At 39.7% G+C, this 27,114-nt stretch overlaps 1 protein-coding gene across 10 annotated transcripts in view; it reads left to right on the forward strand.

Moving 5' to 3' along the window:
* LOC121444770 (ralBP1-associated Eps domain-containing protein 2) overlaps positions 1–27,114 on the forward strand; it is a 282,845-nt gene that overhangs the window by 212,428 nt on the left and 43,303 nt on the right. For all 10 annotated transcript variants that reach the window (XM_041646677.1, XM_041646682.1, XM_041646685.1 and 7 more), the window contains one exon: positions 3,710–3,771. In XM_041646677.1, the coding sequence (XP_041502611.1) occupies positions 3,710–3,771 (62 nt within the window). The remainder of the gene's footprint in view (positions 1–3,709; positions 3,772–27,114) is intronic.

Below are 27,114 nucleotides of genomic sequence, written 5' to 3' on the forward strand. Positions count from 1 at the left end.
CTAAGCATAATCAATGGTCATATGAGAAAAGAAAATCATGACTGTCATGCATTTGAGACAGGGACTTGCTGTATAACCTAGGTTGGCTTCCAACTTAAGGTACTACTATGTTAGCCTTCCCAGGGCTGGGATCACAGGTATGAGGCAGCACTGTCTAGCTCCCATTATCACCATCTAATTTCTGCCTTTGGGTTGGAGAGGTAGCTCAGTGGTTAAGAGTAACGGTTGTTATGCCAGAAGACCTGGGTTCAATCCCTAAATCTTAAATGGTGGCTCACAAAAGTCTGTAACTCCAGTTCCAGGGCATTGACACCCTCTTCTGGCTTCCACAGGTACTGTTTTCCTGTAGTTTACAGACATATATGTAGGAAAACAACGATGCACATAAAATAAAAATAAATAAATATTTAAATTATTGATTCAGATTTATAGTATGTATGTTAGGTAAGTATGCGTGACTAGAAAAAATAATAAAGGTACTGAAAAGAGAAGACTAATCTGTTGATTTTATGATACAGCATATTTGGTTTCCCTTAATCTTAGTATTTCCCAAGGAACATAACTAATCTCTCTCTTAAAAGATTCAGAATGAAGAGTGCACCCAGCCCTGTGCTACTGTCTTGCTGCTTGAAGTTTAGTTGTGAAAAACTGCAATATGGCTTGGTGTGTGTGTGTGTGTGTGTGTGTGTGTGTGTGTGTGTGTGTGTGTGTGTCTGTGTGTCTGTGTGTCTGTGTATGTATGTGCGTGAGATTGAATTATTGAGACAAGGTCTCTACAACTATCCCAGGCTGGCTTCAGACTGTGGCATACTTCTTGCCTCAACTCCTGTGTGTTGGGATTGTAGGTATGTATCTATGTTCATTTTAGGATTCCATTTTAAATGATCTTAATGTTTTACAACTTAAAATTGTTTCTTCATATTTGGGGCAATTTCCCCAGTGAAACAAATAAATAAAATTTAGTAATTATTTTTAAAATAGCAAAATTGGACCTGGATATGGATTTATATTACTTCTGTAGCAGCTCTCAAGATAGTGAATGGGGTCAGTCATAGGGCCCCCTCCTTTTTTGTTTCCTGTCTCTCAGAGGTCACCATCTTCATTGGTTAATTTTCTTGTGTTTCAAAACTTCCTATATGTTTTGTCCCAGTATCACCGGAGTTGTTTCACATGTTTTTCTATGTTTGGTTGCTTCAGCTAGGTGAGGACATGTGGTCTTTATTACTCCGTTTTGACTGGAAGTTGAGTCAGTTTATTTAAGTGGTTTATCATTTCTTGAGCAGTCCTTTATTTGATAACTGCACTGTTTATTCTAGTGCAGTTGTTTGGCTTTTCTGTAGAAAGGTGCACAACTGTTGCTTGTCTATTTGTTTTGTTTTAAAAGTAACTGGCAGCTGGGCAGTGGTGGCACACGCCTTTAATCCCAGCGCGCAGGAGGCAGAGGCAGGCGGATCTCTGTGAGTTCAAGGCCAGCCTGGTCTACAAGAGCTAGTTCCAGGACAGGCTCCAAAGCTATAGAGAAACCTGATCTCAAAAAATAAAAAAAAGTAACTGGGTAGTACTTTAAAGACCTAGCCTGTGAGGACCTGTTTATTAGGGGCCCTGAGATTGGGCTATCTTTATGGCTATGAATATTCTCTACTGCACATGCTATTACTGATGCCTTTACAGCCTGTGAGTTATGACCCACTAATGTATTTTACAAATCATAATGAAAAGTGGATACACTTGGTTGTAATATATCCATGAACTAGTCAAGAATAAACATTTCTGTGATATTATTCTGAGTTACATCTGTGGAAATCACCAAGCTCCATCTTTATGCGTGTCTCATGCAGAAAGGCCAAATTAGTATAAAATTACAGGAATATCCATGCTCTTGCTATATACTATTACTTGTTGTTTTAAAAAAGTATAATACTTTCATTAATTCTATGAGAATTTCATTTGGTGTGTTTTAGTCATGATTATTACCACTCCTCCCTGATCTATCACCCACATTCTCACTCCCCCAACTTCATGTACCCCCTTTTAATAACCCGCTGAGTTTAATCTGTGCTTCCAAATACTTCTGGGCATACGGACATCCACTGGAACATAGTGGACTTACTAACGGCCACATATTAATGAAAACTGACTCTCTGTCCTCCAGAAGCCATCTGCTGTCAGTTAGTCTTCATGTGCTCCTTCTTCCTCCATGTTGGAATGTTGACTGGCTTGGCCTTGGCCAACTCCTGTGCAGGCAACCATGTCTTCTGTGGATTCACAAGTGCAGCAGCCCTGTCGAGGCTAGAAGATATTGTTTTGTTTCTGGTCTCCTCAACTTCTGGCTCTGTCTTTTCTGTCCTCTCTTCAATGATGGTCCTTGGGCCTTTGGGGGCTACTTGCTTTTAAGGCACAGAATATTATCTAATATTAGCACGGTTGTCAAAGACTTCTGAATAAACTATTTACAGTTACATAGATACAGTGTTTTCAGAATAGTTGGTAAAGAATGTAGTTTAACTTGCCAGTGTATGGTTCTAAATTTATTTCTTGTATGTGATCATGAATTTTATTTAGAATTCCATAGCAGCCATTTATTTGCATTGTTAAGTTAGAATTCAGATGATTTGGCTTTCCAGATATTCTTTGTTTCTTGTAAAATCAAAGAAAACATTAGAATTCAACTTTCTTTCAAAAGATTCTTTAAATGTAGTCAGATTATTTGAGAAACATATTTAGTTATCCTTGATAGTAATGATCAGAGAGAGAAAAAGAGAGATCTTTGAAATAAATAAAGTCAGTCCATCGTTTTTGATTTCTTCTACTGCTGGACACCCCATTTCTTCCCAGGTAGCGGAGCTGCCAATTCCAGGCCCTCTTCCTTTTCTGCAACCTATGCACTAAACTAATGATCAGTAATGACTGAAAGCTAGTGAGAAATATGAGAAGCCAAAGAAGATTCTTTCTGGCCTGGTTTATTTGAAACTGGTTTATTTAAAACTGAGTAATTAACATCAGAATAAGGACTCGACCACATTTTCCATGCTAAATCCAGTCTTTGGTTTTTTTAAAAACTGTTTTCCTTACTATTTTATCCTTTCTTAATTACTACCAGTAATGCAAATACTTGAATTTTGAGTAAAATGAAAAGGGGATTGTAAACAGCATGGACTCTTTTTATTGGAATATATTCATTGCGTGTTAATTTATTTCTTTCAAGTATATCATGTGCTTTGACCATGTTCTCCCTTCCTCCTCTCCTGTTAGTTCTCCATTTCACCCCTTCTGATGGGTCTTCTCTTCCTTTAGTTTGTTTTTCATGTCCATGACTTTATGTATCTATGTACTATCTAGGATCCATAAATGGGAAAAAAAATCACAAAGACAAATGGTATTTGTCTTTCTGAGTCTGACTTATTTCACTTAATTGGATGATTTTTAGTTGCATCCATTTTCCAGCACATAACATACTTTCATTCTACTTTATTACTAAGAATTGTATATATGCCATAGTTTCTTTATCTATCTCTCTGTTGATGGATACCTCAGTTTATAACATTAATTTTGCTATTGTAGATAGTATATATTTGGAAAAAAATCAAGTCTTCAAAGGGATTTAATAAATGTAAATATGTTAAGTGCCGTCATTGTTGTTAGTTGAATACATCTTTTTTGTCTTTTTAGGGGAAGGTGGTTCTTAACACTGTATTTTTCTTTTTTTCAGCTACTAACTCAGGATTGTTACCCCCACCACCGGCACTTCCTCCAAGACCTTGTCAAACACAAGTAGGTCACATATTTGATTTCTGCAAACTGTTGTCTTACCACTATGCTGCTTTGCAAGGATTAATCACTACATTGGAGTCGTCAGATGATTTCTGGATTAAGAAAATAGAGAGAAGCTGATTTCTCTTAATTCTGGCAGCTTCACAGGTTCCTGTGGAAGTGGAGTTTCTTTAGTATGCTACCAGCCATACTTTCAGTTCTGGTTATTGACAGTTGCATGAAGTTTTTCTACACATAGAGAAGTATAAGAAGTGTGTCTGTAAATTGGAGTTAGCATAATTAGTCTGTATAGGACTTGCAGCCTGGGCAACCGTATATTCAACAGCAGTTTAGGAGCTATGTTAATTCCACATATTCTAAAAGTAACCCTTAGCATGGGGTTAGTGCTGTAGTTTGGGTCTATGGTACTTTCTTAAGGATGTTCTTTCCACTCAGATTTAATAAATTGAAACAGCTGGAGAGGGAGAGTGTGTTTTACCTGTAAATTAATTGTGCCACTTTGCCTGTGCTACCATGGCCTTCAACATCAAGAATTGTAGAAGGAGCTGCAGGCAGGCCTGCTTTTCGTCCCACCCAGCTCCCACACGGCTAGCTTAGCCCCAGAAATGATAACACAGAAACTGTATTCTTTTAAACACTACCTGGCCCATTATATCTAGCCACTTAATGGCTAATTCTCACATCTTGATTAACTCATCTCTCATAATCTGTGTAGCACCATGAAGTGGTGTCTTACTGGGAAAGATTCAGCATGTCTGACCTGGCAGCTGGCTCCATCGTGTCTGACCTCACTGCCTTCTACCTAGCATTCTGTTTTGTCTACTCCACCCACCTAATTTTCTGACCTATCAGATCAAGCAGTTTCTTTATTAATTAACCAATGAAAGTAACAGATAGACATATGACCTTCCCACATCATTTCCCCTTTTTCTGTTTAAACAAAAAGGAAAGGCTTTCACTTTAACATAGTAAAATTACATATAACAAAACAGTTATCAAAAAGAATTACAGTTACAATATTTATATCTACTTTATCTTTTATCATAACAATGAAAAACTATAACTATCTCCATCAAAGACTCCAGAAGGATACAATATTACTTAAGCAAACAAGAAATAAGCAACTTCCAAACTCTAGAAATGACAGAGACATATCGCTGCCTGGACAGTCACCCAAAGTTCTTCTGTACCTTTGGGGCATCCATCTTCAGCCTTCAGGCCCATAGTATCCTACAGACATTTCCATGAAGCAGGAAAATTCAAAGACAGTTCAGTCACTATCTGCTGTGTCCTACAGAATGTCTCACAGACTCTTTCATGAGTCAGGAACCTCAAAAGACCATCTCACCTTTAGGCAAGTTCAGCAGTCCTCTCTCTGTGGGTTCTTTGTGTCCAGTTTATGCAACAGTCCAGGCAAGAACAGTTTCTTGCCCAAATGGCTATCGAACTCCATAAGGAGCCTCTTTGAAGCCCATCTTCCTCTTGAAGTAGATTGATGCTGCCAGGAGCAGACGTGTCTCATTGTCATGAAAAACCCTAAATTATTAAAACATTTTAAATGCCATATTCTGTAGTCTTTGAAAGATATGAAGAATGTCTATCTAAAATATATCTATGCACATCTAGAAAATCTAACTAATATGACTACAAGATTGACTATTATTGATGATTATCCATTAACAACCTATATACATTACATTTTTAAATGAACTACACAATCACAACACCTTAGTCAAGGTCAGAAATACATATACATATAAATTGACCTTAAAATCCATACCAATGCAAATTATTCATATCTATATCATATCCCCCTTTAAATGTAAAAGAACAGTTAAAAACAATATTTGGGAATATGGGCACAGTTATTTCTCTCCAAACTGCTTCATGCTGAATGGGAGCGCTGTTATTCAGGTCTTTCATGGTGTAACCTGTACGCTAGATTCATCTCAGTCAGCAGTTGAGTGAAGTAATTTTATGAAGGTGTTCACAGCAACCTTTCAGGAGGGGTGTGGTCTATCATACCATATTGGAATAGAAGCAATCCACAGGGTCTCATCCTCTGTGAAAACAAAAGAAGAACTTTTCCAAAGCATCATAACCTTAGATCCAAATTCTAAAGTCAAGGTATTTTCAAAATATCGATCTTGGATTAGTTCAGCAGCATTTATAAACAAATATCTTTTAGCAGCTGTTGCTCCTTCCTCAGCATTCAAACAATTCAAAGAGAGCATAAAAGCATACAGTATCAAGATTCTCTGTGTTTTTTCCAATCTTTGTGCGGCTTTATTTTTACCTCTATTTCATTTATTTTTACTTTGAGACAGGTTCTCTCTATATCTTTGTCCTGGAATAACTCTGTAGACCAGGCTGTCCTTGAACTCACAGAGATCTGTCTGTCTCTGCCTCCCAGGCATTGGGATTAAAGGCGTGTGCTACCACACCTTGAAGTCACAGAGGTCAATCTACCTCTGCCACTTGAAGTCTCAGAGGTCAATTTACCTCTGCCTCCCAAGTGTTGGGATTAAAGGTGTGTACTACCACACCCAACTACTCTCTTTCTTTTTCTTTTTTGTTTTTTACTTTAAGAACTTTAACTTTTAGCCTACATATATTTTTAACACACTGTTAACCATGTAGACCTTTTCTTCGAATTTGAATCTTTTACTGTATATGTCTCTTTTGTGACCACATAAGTCTTTAATTTACCAAGCAATATCAGTAGGACTAAAGCTATGGCTTTGGCAGCTGTATCCAGCCCATTCCTTAGCTTTCCATCCTCATGGCAGAGATACCGGCTGTAGCCATGTTTATTGCCACAACTCTGTGGCGTTTTAAGGTCCCTGCCAGCAAGTAAGCTGCAGCATTCTGCTCACAGACCTCACGCAGTCAGACTGCGTGCCTGAAAGAGTCAGAGTTTGCACTGGCAGTATAGACCAGAATGCCAGCATTTTAAAACAGCACGACTTTTTTTCCTGCTATGGTTGAAAACAAACAAGCATGCAGTCAGCTTTTATCAACACCGTTTAAGTGTTTTGTGGCAGGACCTCTTAAAAGAGATGCAGGGTTTTGCAGCTAAAGCTGAGTCATGAAGCCTCTCTTAGATGAGAGCTCTTGCTTGCCTCTAGCCAGCAGAGCAGACCCGAAAAATTGCTGCTACCAAGAAAACATGTTTTACTCTTTCTTTCCCAAGCTTTCTCAGGCTTTCTGTGGATTCAGTTATCCATGTCTGGGCGCCATTTGTAGAAGGAGCTGCAGGCAGGCCTGCTTTTCGTCCCACCCAGCTCCCACACGGCTAGCTTAGCCCCAGAAATAATAACATAGAAACTGTATTCTTTTAAACACTGCCTGTCCCATTATATCTAGCCACTTAATGGCTAATTCTCACATCTTGATTAACCCATTTTTAATAATCTGTGTAGCACCATGAAGTGGTGTCTTACCGGGAAAGATTCAGAATGTCTGACCTGGCAGCTGGCTCTGACCTCACTTTCTTCTATGCAGCATTCTGTTCTGTCTACTCCACCCACCTAATTTTCTGATCTATCAGGCCAAGCAGTTTCTTTATTAATAACCAATGAAAGTAACAGATAGACAGATGACCTTCCCACATCAAAGAATTGAAAATGAGAATGGGTTACATATCCATGGAGTAATATACATAGGTGCTGTAGATCACTCATTATTACTACCAAGGAAAATTCTTCTTTAAAGAGCCCTTCTAGATGTTGGGGGAAAATATTGGGAATTTACTTTACAGAGAGTCACAGTTTTTATTTTGCTGCTCCACATGGATCATAGTATACCTTTCCACATGGCAAGTCTCAGGATCAGTCTTGGAAACCAGTTGTAACAGTTGCTTGTCCTTTCTTCAGACAGTTGCATGTTTCTTTAGCAGCCACTCAATCAAGAGATGCAAATACCATGAGGTATTGGCTTCTTGCTTTAGTCTGAAGGGTTATAGGGAGCCCAGTTCTTCCTGATCCACATATAAACAAAAATATGGATTCTTAAAACTGTAAGAGAAATTTATCTGTTAAGAAGTCCTATTGGGTTCCTGCTGATTGTTTAACGTCAAACCCAAATATTCTACCCCAAATATTTCTACCCCAAATATTTCCTTTGTTATACTTTGTGCTTATTCAAAATTATTAATTGTGTTAATTGATCATCTGCATCAGATTGGACTTTGCACTAATCACCTTAATGCATAATATAATCCCTCCAAACCCTAATGAAATAAATACTAATATTATTCTTTTTTATTGACATGAAAGTTGGAGCATGTCAGGTTTAAGCAAGTTACCAGGGGGCCATAGCTAGTAAATAATAGAGCCTCTCCCAAACTGAAGTCTTTACACCATCACTCTCTCAATCCTGGAGTCTAATTATATCTACATCAAGACAAACAGTAGATCTGTTGTGCTCATTTGTAACTGAGACTTTCTGCACACCATCCTGCAGAAGGCATAAAGAAGTTGAGAATCCCACTTTGCACTGACAGCAAACCTGGATTTGGTCACAATAGCATTAACAGGCTCTTTGGGATGCTTATCTGGAAAGCACTGCTACTACCAGCTGTCCTTATCTCAGCTGGTTGCCTGGAGTGTCTTGACTGCTTGGGACTTAATGATGGAGGATTTGACAGGGAGACTGGAGATTCTCAAGTCAACATTAGTGAATTAATCTGCTTTCCTGTCTGAAGTAATAAGGGCGGCAGCGGGGCTGCGTCCCCAACACCCCAGCCGCCTGCCCGGCTAGCTTATGCCCCGAAATAATTACACGGACACTGTATTCTTTTAAACACTGCTTGGCCCATTCTCTTCTAGGCTAATTCTCACATATTAATTTAGCCCATTTCTAATCATCTGTGTGTAGCACCCCAAGGTGCGCTTACCGGGGAGATTCTAGCCTAGTCCATCCTGGGTCAGAGCTTCATCCCGGGAGCGGGGCATGGCCTCTCTCTCAGGCATCTGCTCCCTAGAGGAGAGCTGTCGAGACTGACCTCACTTCCTCTTCCTCCCAGCGTTCTGTCTACTCCTCCCACCTATCCTCTAACCAATAAAATGGGCCAGGGCAGTTCCTTTATTAGCCAATGACCTTCCTCCATAATTTCCCCTTTTTCGGTTTAAACAAAAAAAAAAAAAAGACTTTAACATAGCAAAATTACATATAACAAAACAGTTATCAAGTAAAAGTTACAATAATCTTTATCATAACTAAGGAAAACTATAACTAACTATTCTTAACTCCATCAAAGATTCCAGAAAGATATAATATTACCTAAGTAAACAAGAACTAAGAAACTTCAAACTCTAGAAATGACAATGACATCTCGCTGCCTGGACAGTCACCCAAAGTTCTTTTGTACCATTGGGGCATCCATCTTCAGCCTTCAGGCCCATAGTATCCAGCAGACATTTCCATAAAGCAGGAAAATTCAAAGTCAGTTCAGTCACTATCTGTTGTGTCCTGCAGAATGTCTCGCAGACTCTTTCATGAATCAGGAACCCCGAAAGATCATCTCACCTTAGGCAAGTTCAGTAGTCCTCTCTCTGCGGGTTCTCTGTGTCCAGTTTATGCAATAGTCCAGGCAAGAGCAGTTTCTTGCCCAAATGGCTATCAATCTCCATAACGAGCCTCTTCGATGCCCATCTTCCTCTTGAAGTAGATTGGTGCTGCCAGGAGCAGAGTGTCTCATTGTCATGAAAAGTCCTAAGTTATTAAAACATTTAAAATGCCATATTCTATAATCTTTGAAAAATATGAAGAATGCCTATCTAAATATATCTACGCACATCTAGAAAATATTAACTAACATGATTACAAACTTGACTATTATTTATGATTATCCATCAACAACCTATATTTCCTAATTATACATTACATTTTAATAATGAACTATACAATCAAAACACCTTAATCAATATCAGAAATACATATACATATAACAAAATTGACCTTAAATCTCTATCAATAAAGCAAAATCTATACTAATGCAAATTATTCATACCTATATCATATCCCCCTTTAAATGTAAAAGAACGTTTATAAACCATATTTGGGAACATGGGCGCAGTTTTTTCTCTCCAAACTGCTTCCTGCTGAATGGGGGCGTCGTTAATTAGGTCTTTCACGGTATAACCTGTGTGCTAGTTTCATCTCAGTTGGCAGTTGAGCGAAGCAATTTTCTGAAGATGTTCACTGCAACCCTTCAGGAGGGCGTGGTCCATCATACCAAATCAGAATAGAAGAAATGAACAGCGTCTCATCCTCTGTGAAAACAAAATAAGAAACTCCTTTCCAAAGTATCATATCCTTAGATCCAAATTCAAAATATCTATGTTGGATTAGTTCAGCAGCATTTATAAATAAATATCTTTTAGCAGCTGTTGCTCCTTCCTCAGCATTCAAATAATTCAAAGAGAGCATAATAGCATACAGTATCAAAATTCTCTGTGTATTTTCCATCTTTGTGCAGCTTTGTTATAACCTCTATTTTGTTTATTTTTACTTTTAACTCTTTGCTTTTTGAGACAGGTTCTCTGTATCTTTGACCTGAAGTAACTCTGTAGACCAAGCTGTCTTTGAACTCTCAGAGATCCGCCTGTCTCTGCCTCCCAGGCATTGGGATTAAAGGTGTAAGCTACTACACCTTGAACTCAGAGATCTGTTTGTCTCTGCCTTCTAGGCACTGGGATTAAAGGCGTGTGCTACCACACACAACAACTCTCTTCCTTTTTTTTTTGTTACTTTAAGAACTTTAAATTTTAGTCTGCATATATTTTTAACACACTTCAAACCATTTAGAAATTTTCTTTGTCTTTGAATCTCTCTTTACTGTATATCTCTCTTTTTCTGACCACATGAATCTTTAATTTACCAAGCAATCTCAGTAGGACTAAAGGCGTGGCTTTGCCGGCTAGATCCAGTCCATTCCTTAGCTTTCCAGCCTCATGGCGGATATACAGGCTGTAGCCATGTTTACTGCAACAACTGTATGGCATTTCAAGGTCCCTGCCAGCAAGTGAGCTACAACAGACAACACTCAAGTCCTCTCTTGGTAGCCGGCCCTCCTGCCTCAAATAGTCAGAGTTTGCCCTGGCAGGACAGCCCAGAAAGCTGGCATTTTTAAACGGCTCAGCTTTTTTCCTCTACGGCTGAAAACCGAAAAGCATGCGTTCAGCTTTTTGTCAACACCATTTAAGTGTTTCATGGCAGGACCTCTTAATGAGCTGCAGGCTTTGCAGCTAAAGCTGAGTCAGGAAGCCTCTCTTAGATGAGGCGCTTGCTTCCCTCTAGCAAGCAGAGTAGAACCGAGAAATTGCTGCTACCAAGAAACCAGGCACAATGCTTTCATTTTGTTCTAGAATTACTTCCCAAGCTGTCTCAGGCTTTATGTGGAAACAGTTGTCCACGTGGGCGCCATATGTCTAATAAGGGCAGCAGGGCTGCGTTCCCAGCACCCCAGCCGCCTGCTCGGCTAGCTTATGCCCTGAAATAATTACACGGACACTGTATTCTTTTAAACACTGCTTGGCCCATTCTCTTCTAGGCTAATTCTCACATATTAATTTAGCCCATTTCTAATCATCTGTGTGTAGCACCCCAAGGTGCGCTTACCGGGGAGATTCTAGCCTAGTCCATCCTGGGTCGGAGCTTCATCCCGGGAGCGGGGCATGGCGTCTCTCTCAGGCATCTGCTCCCTAGAGGAGAGCTGTCGAGACTGACCTCACTTCCTCTTCCTCCCAGCGTTCTGTTCTGTCTACTCCTCCCACCTATCCTCTAACCAATAAAATGGGCCAGGGCAGTTCTTTTATTAGCCAGTGACCTTCCTCCATCACCTGTCTACCAGATTTCCAAGAAAAACATAAGCGCTGAGCCCAGCATTCAGCCCCAACTTTCAGATTTAGACTACAGGATCAGGTGTGTAAGGAATGTAGGCAGAAAATCCCCAGACTGCTTCCCTCCTCTCGTTTAAATAGGTGGGACAAATCTATTTAATATATAAAGTCCTGGGCAATAAACATGTGGTTGTATTTAGTTTTGTGCCACGCCAAACTAGGAACAACTAAATAGCCACCTGCATGTGACATCAGAGTGTTTCCAAAACTATTTGTGATGAAACAGTCTGGTAGATATTAATAGGGCTCTGTGGTAAGATGAATTTGCAAGCCTCTTTGCCTAACCCCCACTAGGAGATTGACAGTGCACACAAACCCACTAAACACTTTGAAGTCCTATAGCAAAACACAAAACAGAAGTCAGTTTTGTTGAAGCTGACAGTTTCCTAGCTTGTCAAACCATCTTTTTATTTCTAAAACATTTAGTACTTTTCCAAGGGCTTAGTGGTTAGGAAACACTAGAACACCCACCTTAAAGTCCGGCTCTGAATGTTCCCAAATTGCTCTCATCTGCTACCTCATTTCTGTATTATATGATTCAAGTTACAGTCTATATGTTACAATAATAGTCTCCCTTGAAGAACTGAAAGTAAAAACTAATTGCACATGCATTGGCTTGGACTTTCAAATTGTCCAGGTTTTCAGTTTGTTTCATTCCCTTCTTCACTTCTTTGCTCCTTCTTGTTCACTCTCTCATGTGATCATTTTCATTGCCTCATGGCAGGTTTTATTGTAGAAAACTGAGATGTTTCTGAATTCTTCTTTTGCTCTGTTAAATGGTTTTGAATTTTTTGCTGTATATGAGCCATCAACCTGACCTTGGAAATATACCTGTGACTATGAAAATATATCCATAAAGGCTCTAGTGAGGTTTATATTTCAGTAGCACCACCAGGCGTCCAGAAGAGAAACCAACAAGGTATAATTAAAACGATTCCATTTATTAGTAGCTCTAAATGAGACTTAATGGCTCAGAGGTTAAAGATGCTGACTATTCTTCCAGAGGTCCTGAGTTCAAGTCCCAGCAACCACATGGTGGCTCACAACCATCTACAATGAGATATGGTGCCCTTTTCTGGCCTGCAGTCATACATGGGGGCAGCACATTGTATTGTATACATAATAAATAAAATCTTAAAAAAATTTTCTACATTTTTGGGTTTAAAAGTTTCATGTTATATAATATAAATAAGTAAGACATAGATTGTAATAAATAAAATGTATTATTTTCTACAAAGGGATACTGTCTTTCAAAGCATGTAACCTGTGAATAGTGACATGCTTCAATGTTCTCATGTTTTACAGAAAACAAAAGTATGCCTAGGGTGAGCACTTGGTTAGCATATACAAAGATTCCATCCTTAGCACTGCAAAACAAAGATCAAAATGAAAAAGCTTAATGTACTTTTATCGTTTGAGAGAGATGAGGCAGAGGTTTTTTTTACTATAAAAGTACCATTTATCTGGCTCCTCTTACATTAATATGAACATCTGGATTAGGTTATGCATATGGGGCACAAGAGTTGGGAAAGGGAGGAAATTCAAAGAAACACACTTTATCTTTGGTAAGATTGAGGAGTACTAAGTGAAGAAAACATCAGGTGCTTTGGTTCCTCATTTTCCAGAAACCAGGGTATGATTCAGTCCAGAGGAAGTGCTTTTTTTCTATTTAAATGACTTATTCATAGCCCAGGCAACCAAAAGGCAATTTGAGCAAACTGATAGAGCAATATACATTTTTTAAAATTCAATTTTCATTGTGATACAGAAGTAACAATAACAAGCATACACATTCCAAACTTAGAAAATAAATACAGAAAGCTCATATGTCTGTTATACAGACACAGGCAGTATGAGTCAGTCTTCTGTGCACTGCACAAAGTTTAATATTTTAATATCGGAATAAATTATAACAAAAGGTCTCAAAATTTTGTTTCACTATTTTTAAATTTATAACGAAAAAAATGTGAAAACTTAAAATTAGCAACATTCTGTACTGCCCACGTTAAAGAATTTTTCCTGCTATTTCATCACAGATATTTGAAAGTTGTCAATGAGATAATACTTTGTTCTTGCTTTTAATGTTTCTGTGTTTTAATGCTGTGGGATGTTACCAAGGGCTTGCATGGGCTAAACAAGTGCTCTACAACTAAGCTCTAACCCCAGCCCCATATTATTCTCCTAGAAATATAACTAGCATTGCTAAAGATGGGTTCACTTAGCAAAATCACAGTAGTAGGCTCTCCCCCTACTGTGCCCAGAGAGAACTCTCTGCTTGGGGACTACTAATCACACAGCTCTGTAAACACCTAGATTGCTCCTCACTGCCCCCATGTAATACCCACTTGAGCTCTCCCCTTGTATCTGTCTTCCTGAATCATGGTTCCTTGAATGTCCCAGGACCTCCCACACAGCTGTTTCTTTGCATCAGGCTTTTCCTCTACAGTAGGGCACTATTATCCTTCAGCTATCTTAAAAAGAAAGGTTCTCCTGTTTCTTTAAAGGTTCTTTCACTGGTCACTCTGCTTACTTAGTCTTCTTAGTCTGAAGGCACAAGACATTGAGATGGAAGTTCTTGCCTCCTGCCTTCCTTTCCAGTACTATTTTAGTAAACAAAATCCTACCATGAGGAGCACTTGGTGTGAGAAGCAGGAAAATGAGTGTTATAAATAGGACAGTTCTTGGGTACATTCATCTAGAGGAAGCCCCAACTCATTAACTATAATACTGATAGAAAACTTGAAAGATAATATTTTTACATACATACCAAATTTTCCTTATTAAATACAGTCACGTAAAAGCCATGGCTCTATCACAATTTCCAGAAGAAATCTGGCATAAGATCAATACTACTGAAGGGTCTTAGCTATTTAAGCATCAGATAATCACTAAGGTTAAAAAATGATAACCCCTTAGCAGAGTATTGACCTATAGGGTAAATGTAAACTCTGTGGATAGACATTTCCTTAATTCATATGTGAGCTAATAAATTTAACTCTTATTTAACATTGCTCTAGCCGGGCGGTGGTGGCGCACGCCTTTAATCCCAGCACTCGGGAGGCAGAAGCAGGCGGATCTCTGTGAGTTCGAGGCCAGAACTATATCTATATAAATATGTATATAGATAAATATATATACATATTTGTGCATATGAGTGCAGGTGCCCACAGAGGTGTGAACAGGGTGTGGTATCTTCTAGAGCTGGATTTACAGGAGGTTGTGAGCTGTAATGTGTGTTTTGGGGCCTGAACTTGAGTCCTCTGCAAGAATAGTACATACGTTTTACCACTGAGCCATCACTCCAGCCCACCCATAAAATCCAGTTTCTAAAAAGCAGTTAGCACATTCGAAACCTGCTATTTCAGAATCAGTAGCTTCTTTGAAGGTACAATTACCATTAAGTATGATTAAGATTTGAATACAGATATTTGATTGGTCAGAAAGTGACGTAAATGTCCAGCCTGTTTAGCTACAATTACCAAAGACAAAGCTATCATTTATAGTGTCACAGTATGCTGCACTCAACAGCACTGGCTGACTGTAATGAGTGGAGTCCTGAGATAATCTAAAAATCTAGGCATCCTTGGCCTGTCTTCTGTTGCCTTTTCTTCTCAGAGATTAGTGGGTATGGGGCATGGTGTCACACCAGCAGCAAATGTAATCTTAAAAGTCCTAAGGGTTCATTTCCACAAATAGCAAGTAGTAAGACACATGGGGATAGACATTACCTTTAAGGCATTTGGGACATTTCCTGCCAGTGCAGCTACCTCTGTGGAGAGTTGGTCCAGGATGGCTTTTGTGCACTGCAGCTTGTGCACCCACACATCCATTGGGGGCACGTCAGAGATTTCAGATGTCCTTGAATACCGCCCACAGAGAGCTTGGGGCTGGCAGGCTGAAAGCACGAATCCGCCTTTGTCTTGGGTTTTCTAGAGTCCTTCTCAGCCTCACCACCAGCCATTTCACATTCTCCTGAAGCTGGAACAAGAGAGACAGGGCGAGTCTGACACACAGCCAGATGCCACCACCTACTCCTTCTTTGCGCCACTATTCAAAAGTATGCTCCTCTTCTTCATTTGTTAGTCCTCAACATATGAATTTAATATGTATCAAGAGGTGTCTTTTATTCAGCAATTCAAAAGGAAGCTTTTCATGCCTGTCACTGGGGTTCTTTCTTTTTTGTTAGATGGTTTATGGCTTCTTGGGGGAGCATTGCCATCCCAAGTGGCATAACTTCATCTAAATTACACACACACACACACACACACACACACACACACACACACACACACACCAGTGTGAATACATATATTTACAAATAAAACAGGTATTTTAAATTATATTCTTAAAAAACAATCTTTTTTTCATTTTACATACCAATCACAATTCTCACTCCCCTTCTTCTGCTCCCTCCATCTTCCCCTTTTCCCCCATCCACTCCTCAGAGAGGGTAAGGCTTCCCATGAGGAGTCAACAAAGTCTAGCACATCACTTTGAGACAGGACCAAGGCTCTCCCTACTATTTCTAGGCTGAGCAAGGTATCCTTCCAAAGAGAATGAACTCCAAAAAACCAAGCAGTAGGGATAAATCCTGGTTCCACTGCTGTTGCTGGGTCCTAACATCTTTCTTGGGGCATCAACTAACACAGACACCAAGAGTTAGGTGGAAGGCTTATGGAAGACTCATTTATTTAACAATAGGGAAAAATGTATATACTACCTTCCCAGCACCCAGGTGTTCTGATCTGTTGACAATTGATATCTTATGCTCCTGTCTCATTGGCTAGGTCTGATCAGGGCCTCTGATAGGGCCTGTTGCTGGGCACTCAGGAAGTACTGCTTGGTTGCTCCTTATTGGCTAGGCATAGGCAGAACCTTTGACAGCTTCAGGCAGACTCCAGGTTGACTCCTTTTGATCTGATAGACCTTAACTTCCTATACACTCCCAGTGGCCCCACAGCCTGCCCCAGCCATACAACTGTCACCCACATTCAGAGGGACTAGTTTGGTCCTATGCTGCTTCCCCTGCTGTCAGTTCAGAGTCAGTGAGAACCCTTAGCTCAGGTCAGCTGTTTCAGTGGGTATTCCCATCATGGTCTTGACCCCTTTTGCTCATATTATTGGTCCTCCCTTTCTTCAACTGACATCTGGAAGCTCAGCCCAATGCTTACCTGTGTATCTTTGCATCTGCTTCCATCAGTTGCTGGATGAAGATTCTATGTTGACAATTAAGGTAGTCATCAATCTGACTGCAGGGGAAGGTCATTTCAGGCACCCTCTTCACAGTTTCTTAGGGTCTTAGCTGGGGTCATTCTTGTGGATTCTTGGGAATTTCCCTAGTGCCAGGTTTCCATCTTACACCAGTCAGAATGGCTAAGATAAAAATCACCAATTATAGTTGTGCTGGAGAGGATGCAGAGTAAGGGGAACATGCCTCCACTGCTGAGAAACAAGGTAAGGCAAGGGCCTTAACTAGGTAGAGATGATGGAAAACAATACATAGGAGAGGAAAGGAAGAGTGGGAATATAAACTTGTAAAGCTACTTTGGAAATCAGTATGGCGGTTTCTCAAAAAACTGGCAATGAACCTACCTCAAGATGCCACAATACCATTCTTGGGCATATACTCAAAGGATACACAATCATACCACAAGGACATTTGCTCAACTGTGTTCGTAGCAGCGTTATTTATAATAGCCAGAACCTAGGTGCCCCTCACCTGAAGAATGGATAATGAAGTTGAGTTATATTTACACAATGGAGTACTACTCAGCAGTAAAGAAAATAATGGTATCTTGAAATTTGCATGCAAATGGATGCACTAAAAAAAATTCTGAGTGAGTTAACCCAGATCCAGAAGAACAAACATGGTATGTACTTGCTTATAAGTGGATACTAACTGTAAAGCATAGCTAACCAGCCTATAGTCCATGACCCCAGAGAACCCTAAGAGAAACATATATGGATACCCCTGGGAAGGGGAAATAGACAAGATCTCCTGAGAAAATTGGGAATGTGGGGGTGGGGGAGAAAGGAGGGTGAAAGGGGAGGAGGAGGTGAGAAGGGGAGAGGGGGAGGAGAACTTGAGGGAATGGATGGTCGAGATGAGGGAAGGACAGAGACAGAGAGCAAGGAAAGAGATATCTTGATTGAGGGAGTCATTATAGGGCTAGTAAAATAGTTTTTTTTTCAGTAAACATGAACTAATTTGATTCCCTAAGGCTTTAAAAAGCATCTTTAGTGTTATCTGCCCTCCTTTCCTCTCCGTATGTATTGTATTTCATCATCTCTACCCAGTTAAGGCCCTCGCCTTACCTTTTTCTCAGTTTTCCCTTATTAGCACTAGGAACTTACTATTCCCTCTGTAGAGCTCCTTCTCCCCCACCCCATTGCCCCCATTTACTTTCTTGTATTCACAGTTACTCCAGCTTATATACACACATCTAAAGATTTGGAACTAGGATCTACAAAAAAAAGAGGGAATGTGCAGTGTTTGGCTTTCGGTCTGGATTATTAAATGAAGTATAGTATTTTATAGGCTTTCAAAGCAATATAGGCTATTGCTGTTATCCGTGGTTGCATCCCAGAAATTGAAGGCAAAAACCTATTACTGAAGACACCATTTACTTTGGATACGGAAGAATTGAACTAGGTCTGATCTGGAAGCCTCCTCCCTAAGGAATAGCTTTCATAGTATTAGAAACTGCCAAAGAAGAAGAGGGATCAGTAGTCCTACCCAGCTGTAATGCCTATAGGGAACAACAAAGACCAGAATGACAAGATAATCCTGAATGATGCAATCAATAGTGGCATTGTTTGCTGGAGGTAACCAACAGCTGTCAAATTGGACTTTAGGCATTCTCAGTGGAAGGGAATTCATGCCTGATACTGTAAACATAGCCTACTATAGGGGTGTGGTTGGTGAGGTCACAAAACCTTGAGAACTTACTAATGCCTCTTTTCTAAACCAGTATAATTTCTAACTACATTATAAATACTTTCCCCTTCATCCATAGATAAGTATAGTTCTTACCTCTCTTCAAAAAAACTTTTCTTAAGAAACATCAGATGGTGACCATTATGGAAAGCCACAGCTTGATGTGGGATTCCCTTCTGTAAGCTGTGAGTGCCACTGGTTAATAAAGAAGCTGATTTGGGCCTATTGCAGCACAGAGTAGGGCAAGATGGGAGTTCCAAGCAGATAGAGGAGGAGAGAATAGGTGGAGTCAATGAGATGCCATGTAGCTGCTGGAGGAAACAGATGTTGGAACCTTGCTGGTAGGCTATGACCACATGGTGATGCACAGATTAATAGAGATGGGTTGACTTAAGATGTAAGAGTTAGCTACAAATATGTACAAGCTAATAGGCCGAGCAGTGATTTAATTAATACAGTTTCTGTGTGACTATTTCAGGTCTGGGTGGCCGGGAAAAGAACAAGCAGTCTCCGCCCACAAAAGCTGGTTAAACGCAGAGAATGACTGACTGTGTGGTACCTGGTCCTAATTGATACATCTATGGCACAACTTTCCACACTTAAGGCTGGGGGAACATTGAGGAAGAGGGAGAAGGATGATTTTAAGAGCCAGAGGACTAGGATATCTGCTGCATGTTAGTGTTTTAATGTATATCAGGGAAGCTGAACCCTTGAAATCTCAGTAATATTTTTGTCTAAATAAGGCCTGAGAAATGACAGCATCAGTCGACATGCCATCATAGGTGAAGGAAATCTCATATGTCCCTATCCCTAGATGAAAAGCTACAGGCAATTGATTGATGGTTGCTGAGAGAGAGATTCAGTCTTCTTCATGGATGATCCCTATGACAGGTTGTCCAGTTCCAAGTGGTTAGTCCTAAACACATGTACATATGAGCAATTCTAAGGGGACTCAGCAGGCTGTTTATAAGTTTCTAAGTGTGTGTGTGTGCATACATAATAATTAAAGAATAAGAGGCCATAAATTTGGCAAGTAAGGGGCATGGAAGGAGTTAGACGGAGGAGAAGGAGGGAGAATATTACATATGAAACTTTCGAAAAATTTTAAAAAGATATCTTTTATTTATGAGAAATAAATTATTCTGAAGCAAATTTACAAAATTTGTCACCTAGGATGCTACTTTTCATTTTCTTCCCAAGTGTGAGAGTTTTGTGCTACAATGTAGGCTAGCAGTGTGTTAATGAGCATTTAAGGGATTAGGGAAAGAAGATATAAACCAGACATTTATCTTTATCTAGAATCATGCTGTACAACACAGTCAAATGGGCTTATATGAAAGGGTCCCTCCTTCTGTGGGCTATTCTTAGCTTTTCTGCTATGTAACTCTGCGACCTTGGAGGGACTGCAAATTATGCCCTTGGACCCAATTCTTCTGCAAAATGAGAGGATTCAATGGGGGTGGATCCTAGTATGAAGGCCTTGGAGTCTGTGTTTCTTTAAGAAATGTAGATGAGAAGTCATGAAGCACAGTTGAGGGATAGGATGGCTGAAGCCAGTTTACCTTGCTTTCATCTGCTCTGTGCATTTCCAGCCCTGGCCAGAAACAGATCTTCTGTGCTCTGCTAGGCATTTGGAGGCACTGCATGGAGGAACTGGTAGAAGCTTAAGTAGCTGTTGTGGTGGGAGAAATGTTTTTTATAATCAGAGATTAAAGAGAACAGGGGCAAGAAGCCCTCTGATAGGATGTGTAGAATTTTAAGAAGTCATTTGGAGCTTTGCCAGAATAAAATGACAGTTGGAAGCTACTTTTAGAGAACATTCTCTGAGAAAAGGAGACATTGTGTAGTTACCTAATTACAGCATTTCTTGCTGTTGCTGGATTCAAATAAACAGTTTTCAGAAACAGTTGTTCTCATGCATGTCTCTGGGAATGTAAGCTCAGTGCCCACGCTCTCAAGTGCTAGTTTTGCTGTGGCCAGAATTCTAGCCTGTAGGTTATTCCCCCTCAGAATTTACAATGCAGCACCTCCTTCTTATCTTCCATTTATTGGGCTACTGCCGTAGAGTTCACTGCCAACCTATTTTTGATTCCTTTGGAGTGACTTTGCCTTTCCTCTGGGGTAGCTTTTAAAACTGTAGTCTTATGTCATTGTGATATGAATAGTCATGGATTTAAATTGATGTCACGTGACAGGGTACATATTCCATCTGGAAAATCATGTGTTTAATTTTAAAACACTCCGAACCATATTCCCATGGGTTTTGCTCTTATATTTATTTCTTCCTTAATGCCACTTGGCTATATTACTCCATGTCTTTCAACACATCTATTATTTCTAGTAATGCACTGGCCCCAGATGAAGTAGTCATCTTCTAATTTAAATCTCTGTACAGCCTACAGTTTTAAAAAGATTTAATTTTATCTTTAAATTTTGTGTATGAGTATCTATGTGGGGCTCTGCACAAGTGAGTTCAGTAGCCTTTAGAGGCCAGAAGGGGGCATCTGATCCCCAGGGACTGCAGGAACAGGAGCCTGCAAGCCACTGAATGTGGGTGCTGGGATCTGAATTCAGGTCTTTTGCAAGAACAGTATACATTCTGTATTGCTGAGCTAGCTTTCCAGCCTAAAAGGTTTTGATTTTGTTTTTAAACCTTTATCAGTATTCTTTGATTTTAGAATGCATGTGGGGTTTTTGTTGTTTTGAATTAAGGGGCAGAGCCTCACTCTATAGTCCAGACTGGCCTTGAACTTGATATGTAGCCTAGGCTGAACTTGAGCTCTGTCCATTAGCTCCCATATTCAAGTCTGGGATTACATGTGTGCGCACCACCACACACAGATTGATTTCATGTTTTGTTTTTGAGAGAGGATTTTGTGTTGAGTAGCTTTGGAGCCTGTCCTGGAACTAGCTCTTGTAGACCAAGCTGGCCTCGAACTCACAGAGATCTGCCTGCCTCTGCCTCCCAAGTGCTGGGATTAAGGGTGTGCACTACCACCACCCAGCTGATTTCATAGTCCATTCATAACCTGTTCTTTTATTTTTTCTTTCACAAATTATTTACTTTTATCTTGGAGAGTTGAAGACAGAATTGTGCATTTTATAATTTGTTCTATTTTAATTTTCATCAGGAGTGAAATGATTTTTTTGTGCTATCATCTTAGTATTAATATTAGATTTTGTCTCCTCCACTTTGAATTTTTTTCTTGTGAGTTTATTTTGAGCTTTGAGTTTAAATTTCATTCTTAGTCCTCGGAGCTCTTCATTTCTAGTGCTTCGGGGCTATCACAAACCCATACCTGTGGCCTTCAATGTGGAACCAGTTCTTAGACTTGAGGTTTAATACGTTTATCTGGTGTGGCTATCAATAGTTCTCAAAGATGGTACCAGATGGTGACTTAGTCTAGTACCATGCTGTGATAGTCTACAAATGCTCCTGATTTATGATAAGATTATATCCCCTCAAACTCATTGAAAGTTGAAAATAGTATAAATTTAAGATGCATTTAATACTTTTGACCTATTGAGCATTATAACTTAGCCTAACCTATCTCATATATATTCAGAATATCTATATTAGGCTACAGGGTTCCCAGATCATTTAGCACAAGCCTGTTTTGGATAAAGTATTGACTATCTCATGTAATTTAGATTACTGAAAGTAAAAAGCAGAATTCAGTTACTGGGATGCTTTTGAACACTTGTAAACTTGACAAGTCCTAAGTTAAAACATTGTTAAGTCAGGGGCTATGTATTTGTTTACCAATTCTATTTCTAAGTACACAGCTTGAGTACTTTCACAAACTAGCGTGATTTTATAGTAAAACAGGCAGTAAAGCACTGCTGTAGCCTCTGACTTCAAGGGGTGAGCGTGGTATCACTTCCCTGCCTTACATGGCTATTTTATTAGTGTGTCTGTATGATGTGTATGATGTGTGTGAGTGTGTGTGTAATCCAGATGACAAATTTTGGGAGTTGGTTCTGCCCTCCACCATGAACTCCAATAAGTGAGCTCAAGTCCTCAGACTTGTGCAGCAAGCATCTACCCATTGAACCAGCATCTTACTGTCCATACAAGGCAGTTTAATTTGTGTTATTGTGCTTTACACAAATGTACAGCTGCCTCTATCCACATCAGAAACCCTAATTTGTCTTACCAAGTTGTGACTTAGCCATTAGAAGCCTTTTGCTTGCTCCTGTACATGTCCTAGGTCTACTTAATGTGAACACACTTTTATGCTCATCCTTTGGGGCATCATTTCATATCATTTTACCGCAAAGGAAGTTGAGGTTCTAACAGTTGGAAGTGAGCTACTTAGAGCCTCTTGGCTAGTAGAGGACAGAGCTTGTACCTATAGACAAGTAGAGCTGGAAAAAGTTTTTGGAGAAAGAGATAGAAATTTTATGATGAGTGTTTAGATGGAGATAAAATAATTTGCTGCATGTCATCAATTAACTAGAAGCCTGTTATGCAAAATGTGACAAGAATTTCCAGTTCCTGCTGCTACCAATCATTTTCTAAATGTGAAATCTTTTCTCTCATCATCTGAAATGATTAAAGTACCTTCTCTAGTGCTTATAAAACCATCTCGCCTCCCCCTCAAGCCTCTAATGCTCCTCTGTGGTCCATCTTTATTATAACAAAAGGTCAGGTAGAACCTTTATTGAGCAAAAAGATACAACTTTGGTATGATAAATATTCCGTGCACTGTAGAATTGATTTGAGAAGTGTACAGAGCATAGAGAGCCTGTGAACCCTCCTTACTTCATTCATTTATGAAGCTCTTCATGCTTATGTGGCAGTGCTTTACAGATGCTAACCCAATTGATGCTTCTATGGTAATGGTGGTGATGAAATACCATGACCAAAAGCAACTTGGGGGGGGGGAGTGTTTATTTTAGCTTCTGATTCCAGAGGGTTAGATTCCACAATGGTGGGAGAGGCATCATACAGACAGGCATGGTGACAGTCCACACAGAGGGAAGGGGGACAAGGCTGTAAAATCTCAAAACTCACCTTCATGACATGCTTCTACAAGCAAGTCTCGATCTTCTGAAGGTTCCATAACCTTCCCAAACAACCTTCAACTGGGGAGCAAGTATTCAAATACATGGGCCTATGTGGGACATTTCTCATTCGAAAAGTACCACAGTGCGCTCTCTCTCTCTCTCTCTCTCTCTCTCTCTCTCTCTCTCTCTCTCTCTCTCTCTCTCTCTCTCTCCTCTCCTCTCTCCCTTCCCCTTTCTTCCCTCCCCCTTCCTTTCTGTGTTTTTTTTTTGGTTTTTCATACAGAGTTTCTCAGTGTAACAGTCCTAGCTGTCTTGGAACTCATTTTGTAGACCAGGCTGACCTCGAACTCACGGAGATCCACCTGCCTCTGCCTTCCGAGTTAAAAGGCATGTGCCACCATTGCCTGGCTCATAATTAATTATTTTCTTAACAACCAATCAGACACATCAGGAGTATATTATATTTTTAAAAACTTTTAAAATGAAGTTTGTTTATCTCATTACTAGTGACTTGATATTTTTATTGGTCTTCCCTTTTATTATGCTCCTTATACTGTCTTGTTGTATAACTCTTACTTTGCTGGCATTTTTTTCTGATCCTTGCCATTTGTTTGTATAGTAACTTCATCAGGCTTTAGTGGAATGGACTGACTATAGGACCACACTTCACAAAGAACAATGGGAACACAAAGGTAGGGATAGTGGCCGTATTCTATAGCTCCTTCACAGTTCCTTAGTCTCCGAAGGTAGTCATTTCCCAAACCATCTGCCTTGCATTTCTCATGGTACCTGGATATAACTATCCTATTCCATGTGGCTCATTTATGCCCATCTCCTCGTGCTTCACTGCTAAGGATTATAGGCAGTAGCTAGCCATTGTTTTCCCTTTAAAAAACAAGATAGCTTGCTTTCCCCCTAGGGGGTGAGTTAGGGTTGATTTCCAGGTTCCTGAAGTCCTTGTTTCTCTTATTCATCCCCCTTCCTCATATCTAGATAGTGACAGAAAGCAAAAAACAAAACAAAAACAACAGCAACAACAACAACAACAAAAAAAAACGAAAGCAAGAAACAAAAATGTACTCTGGCCTCAATGGGCAGTGGCAGTAGAAGATAATAAAAATTGAGCTTTGGGATGCAATTAGAGAAAGGAACTAAAAACATGGGCTTCGGTTTTGAATCTGTCTCTTACAGGCTTTGTGACTTTGGGCAAGGTACTTATTGTCTCCATGCCTCAATTTCATCTTGAAAATGGGCATAGTAGGAGTATCTATTTTGATAAGTAAAAGACTCAAAATCTGTAGGTCACTTTTTACCTGACATATGACTGATATGTATATGTACTCACATATATGTACATTTATGAATGTATATACTTCCAATAAGAGTTCACACACACACATATATATGAATGTATATACATTCAGTAGGAGCTGTTAAAATTATTATCACTCCGGACATATACATTTAGTAGGAGCTGTTATTATTATCACTCCAGGCCAAGTAAAACAAAAGGATGAGATCTAGTTGAAAAATGAAAAAAAACTTGGGATAGCCAGAAATTAGTGGCCACGAGCCCATAATGAGTGCTGGGCTAGGGCATGTGACCACTTGTAACAAAAATTACTTTTCTTTCTTCCTTTTTTTTTTTTTTTGGTGGTCACGGGAAGGGTCAAACCCAGTGTTTCACACATGCTAGGCCAGTGTTTTACCCTTGAACTTCTTTACCAACCCTTTGTTTTTGTTTTATGGCTTTTTTTTAAGCAGTCTCCTTATATAGCCTAAACTAACCTCTAACTTGTGATCCTCCTGTCTCAGCCTCCCTGGTGCTGGGATTACAGTACTTGTAGCACAGCTACTTTCAAATCACTTTCTTCTTCATGTCTGTGACCCTCTCTGAGCTTGTCTTCTGCCTGTATCACTCCCAGTCCAGATCAGCACCTCTCTGAGCTTGTCTTCTGCCTGTATCACTCCCAGTCCAGATCAGCACCTCTCTGAGCTTGTCTTCTGCCTGTATCACTCCCAGTCCAGATCAGCACCTCTCTGAGCTTGTCTTCTGCCTGTATCAGCACCAGTTTCCATTCATAACAGAAATGGGAAGGCGGAGAATGTGTTGGCAAGAGGCATGTGCACGCCATCTTTCTTCAGCCTTCTCTCAGGGAGAACACAAGTCTAAAGAGAATTCTTACACCAGTGAAGCTAATGTAAATGAGATGAACGGGTGGAAAGTAGGGCAGACCATCCATCCTATCTGTCATTGAACCTACAGTCTCCCAACTCAGGGATCATGGTGCCTGTGTGTATGATTTGTACGTTTATTATTTTTTTTCTTGAAGACTTGTGTCTAAGGTGCACTATCTTTCAGAACTAACCAGCAAAAGTCTTGATAAATATCTTTTATTCAGCTGGGAACTTCAAAAGCTTGCTGTCTTGAAGAAGAACTAAATAAGGCTGCCCAGAGAAACCAGAATAAAGCAGGTTTTCTGCTCCCTCTGAAGTGCCCCACTCTGCTGCCAACCTGTTGGCATGTTGCTTCCGTCTCTTTCTGGAGGATGTAGTGGAAGCCTCGTTTGTAGGCCTTCAGTGCTGTTAGTTTGGTAATGTTGCAACATTTTCCCCTTGTGCATCACAGGCCGAGCAAGGGAGAGGTGTGCATCATCAGCTCACTGGTACAAACATGCTGTGTGTTGGAGCTTGACTTGCCTCTGACTCCTTCCTGGGGATTCTTTACTGCAGGCAACATGAGCATCTACCCCTTGGGATCACAATAGCGATTTTACTTTAGGGCACTGTTTTAACCCGATTCTTGTACATTGGTTACAACAGAGCAGTACCTTTGCAGTTGCTTGAGGTGAAATTTCTTTTTTGTATACATTTAGCTAGTGCCACTAGGTGGCACTTTAGGGACATTGCAGGAAATTGGCTCTGCTGAATTTATGTTTTAAAGTTTTTATTGATGTCTAATGTAGGAATATTGAAACGTGTATATTGAATGTGAAACTCAATAAATTTTGAAAAGATGAACAATACACACATGTAATATACACACAAATAAAGAATATAATCCACATCCCAGAAGTACCCTCCATCCATGCTGTTTTCCTGTAACTATCTCCTAGTTTTAGGATTAGCACTGTTGTGGCTTCTAACAGTATAGATTAACTCTGTTTTTCTACTTTACATAAGTTAAATTGTATATTATGTACTATTTTCTGACTTCTATTCTTAAGAGATATTTGAAACATCATATGTGACCATTGCTGTATAATATTCTACTATATATGCCAATATCTTAGCTTGCTCTTGTTGATGGATATTGGGTAGTTTTCAGATTTTGACAATGATGAATAGTGCCACTCTGCACCATCATGTCCAAGATATTGAGTAGTTGAATTTAATTTCTTTTGGATATAAAGAGTAGAATTTCCTGGGTCATAAGCTAGGTATGTGTTTAACTTTCAGAGCTACTACAAAACAGTTTTGCAAGGTGTTAAT

Source organism: Microtus oregoni, unplaced genomic scaffold (genome assembly GCF_018167655.1).
Source record: "Microtus oregoni isolate MIOR12 unplaced genomic scaffold, Mior012 000140F_ref0000409, whole genome shotgun sequence".
In the NCBI taxonomy this organism is placed as follows: domain Eukaryota; kingdom Metazoa; phylum Chordata; class Mammalia; order Rodentia; family Cricetidae; genus Microtus; species Microtus oregoni.